The following is a 2,552-nucleotide window of genomic DNA, read 5'->3' on the forward strand; positions in this document are numbered from 1 at the left end:
CAGCCCATCTGCGGCCTGGGACTGGCTCGGGAGGGCGTCAGGAGGTAAGATGGGAGGGAGGTCAGCATCTCCCTTCGTAGTGTGAATGCGGAAGTGATGTGTAATACATCACTTCGGCATTCCCCTGTCAGTCATCTGGCTGCTATAGCTAGAGAGAAGAAGCTGATGAAGCAGATCTCTGCTTCATCAGCTTCTTTTGGGGTCCCCAGGTGACATTAGGGGTCTTAGAGACCCCTAATGTCTCCATACAGAGGACCTGTCAGTGTGCCTTTGGTATTATATAGGGGGATTGTTATCCCTCTATGTAATAGCAATAACAATAATTGTAAAAAAAAAATAAAAGTCACATATAAAAAAAGTAACCCCCCCCCAAAATCTTTAAGTCCCCCACCCCCACGTTTACGCACATATAAACGTAAATACGCTTTTGATGCGCCAGCGCGTTAAAATGACAATTGCGCTACACATGTTACATATACCTGCGAACGTCAGAGTGAGAGCAATATTTTTAGGGCCATCAATCACTGATAATGCTAAACTGATGAGCGATAAAAGCTTTTAAAGCGTCGCCTATGGCCAATTTTAGGTATTGTAGTTTGTTGAGGTTTCGCGCACGCGCGCAATTTTAAGGCTTGACATGTTTGGTGTCTTTTTACCCGACGTGACCCCGCCTTTTATATTTTACCAAAAAATTGGGTAATAATAAATGTTTTGTAATGTAATATAGGGGAAACAGTCTTAAAAAAAAATTATTCGGTACTTTTTCCTTAATATAGTACAAAATAAAAACCGCAGTGGTGATTAAATACCACCAAAAGAAAGCTCTCTGTTCCTAAAAAATTGTATAAAAATCATTTCAGTACAGCGTTGCATGACGGAATAAATGTCAGTCAAAGTACCGCAGCGCTGAATACTGAAAAATGGCCTGGATGGGAAGGGGGTTTAACACCGTGGACTTCAAGTGGTTAAATGAAAAAAACGACTTGTGCTACATTCATCTATGTACCATTACTAGCTGAGAGATGAATATGGAATTCTCCAAACAACATTCAGTTATCTTTCATCCACGCATGCGCTTTACCACGCACGAGATCGCGCCCTACGAACTCTGGAACGCGCACGTGTGTTGATAGAAGGGCGAAAGAACGCTTCGCTGTGATTGGGGAAATGACTGTTTCCTGTGTCCTCTGATTGGTCGGCGGGGTCGCGCCAGTTTGATTGCTGCTGTATGTGTGTCCGGGTTCTGCTACTTTTGGCGCCAGGAGGATCCGCTCAGCTGTCGGTAGTACAGTCCCTCAAACATGGCCCCTGTGTCCAACGGAGACAGCCCTCAGCAGCACGGTAACCGGGGGAGGCGGGTTGATAGTACTGGTGGTGTTATATAGAGAATGGTGGCAGTCATGATACAAAATATACATTTCACTTCAATAAATGACATCTTTGCGTTTCATGGTTCTCTTGTCCATGGCAAGAGTGTGTGTATAATGTATACACTGAGAATTAAAGGGACTGCTGTGACCTATCGCAGGGTAAAGGGATCTGTATCTGGGTCACATGCACTATGTTTATGTTCTAGGTAAGACACGTGAACACCCCTCATCACACCTTACATGGCTAACACTGGGCAAAGGAAAATTGTTATGAAATGCAAGGTCCTTTTTTGTAGCAGCCAATCAGATTTTAGTTCTCAGCCCTACTGGGGTCTGCGTGTCCATCCTCGCTATGGATTGGTGGGACGTGGCCCACACTTAGCACAGTGTTACTGAGTATTGGCATCAGCATTGATGGAGAATGTAATCTTGCACATCAGGGTACTCTATAGGGACCATTCTCTCTTTGGTGGCGCTCTTTAGAGGGCCAATTAGCCTTGCACCCACCCTATGCCGGTCTTGAGCTCTGCTGTGCCTGGTGCGAGCTCGGGACCAGCACGGTGGGTCTGTGACAGGAGATCAGCCCACGGTCTCCTCCCCGTTGTCTGAATGCAGGAAGTGATGTATATTACATCACTTCTGGATTCTTGAGTCACTCCGGCTTCATAAGCTGGAGAGAAGCTGAAGAAGCATATCTCTGCTTCATCAGCTTCTTTGGGAGTCCGTAGCAGGTCTAAAGACCCCTGATGTCTCCATAAAGGGGACGATTTGTTTTGCTTGACTGATTTGGTGCAGTGACACACTGGGGATCTCAGCTGCCGTTGTGATGTGCGGGATCCCTTGTGCATACCTGTGCCTTTTTAAGGAGGTTGGGCTGCCTCCTGGCGAACCTGCAACACATTTTATCTTTTGCTACATGTGCTCCAAGATGGAGACTCTCATAGGTTAGAGTTAGGACCACACTACACAAAGGGGCCTTTATGAGGCAGTGCGGCTTTCACATATTCTGCAGAAGATGTCCATCGTTTTTAACCTTAGCGGTTAGACAGGTTTTTTTTTTTTGCATGCTGGGTGGTGAGTGTGCTGGGAAACATTTTGCTGTTTTACCATAAAGGGGACCTGTCGCATCCTCATTGCTATCACATAGGGGGCTTCTTGGCCCCCCATGTGATAACAATAACG

General features: G+C 45.9%; 1 protein-coding gene across 1 annotated transcript in view; it reads left to right on the forward strand.

The window, feature by feature from the left end:
* Positions 1 to 1,154: 1,154 nt before the first annotated feature.
* Positions 1,155 to 2,552, forward strand: part of POLA1 (DNA polymerase alpha 1, catalytic subunit) — a 282,895-nt gene continuing 281,497 nt past the window's right edge. The window contains exon 1 of the mRNA XM_018561137.1: positions 1,155 to 1,341. Coding sequence (XP_018416639.1) covers positions 1,302 to 1,341 — 40 coding nt within the window. The 5' untranslated portion in view covers positions 1,155 to 1,301. The remainder of the gene's footprint in view (positions 1,342 to 2,552) is intronic.

This window comes from Nanorana parkeri, unplaced genomic scaffold (genome assembly GCF_000935625.1).
Source record: "Nanorana parkeri isolate BGI_ZX_2015 unplaced genomic scaffold, ASM93562v1 scaffold503, whole genome shotgun sequence".
Classification (NCBI taxonomy): Eukaryota; Metazoa; Chordata; class Amphibia; order Anura; family Dicroglossidae; genus Nanorana; species Nanorana parkeri.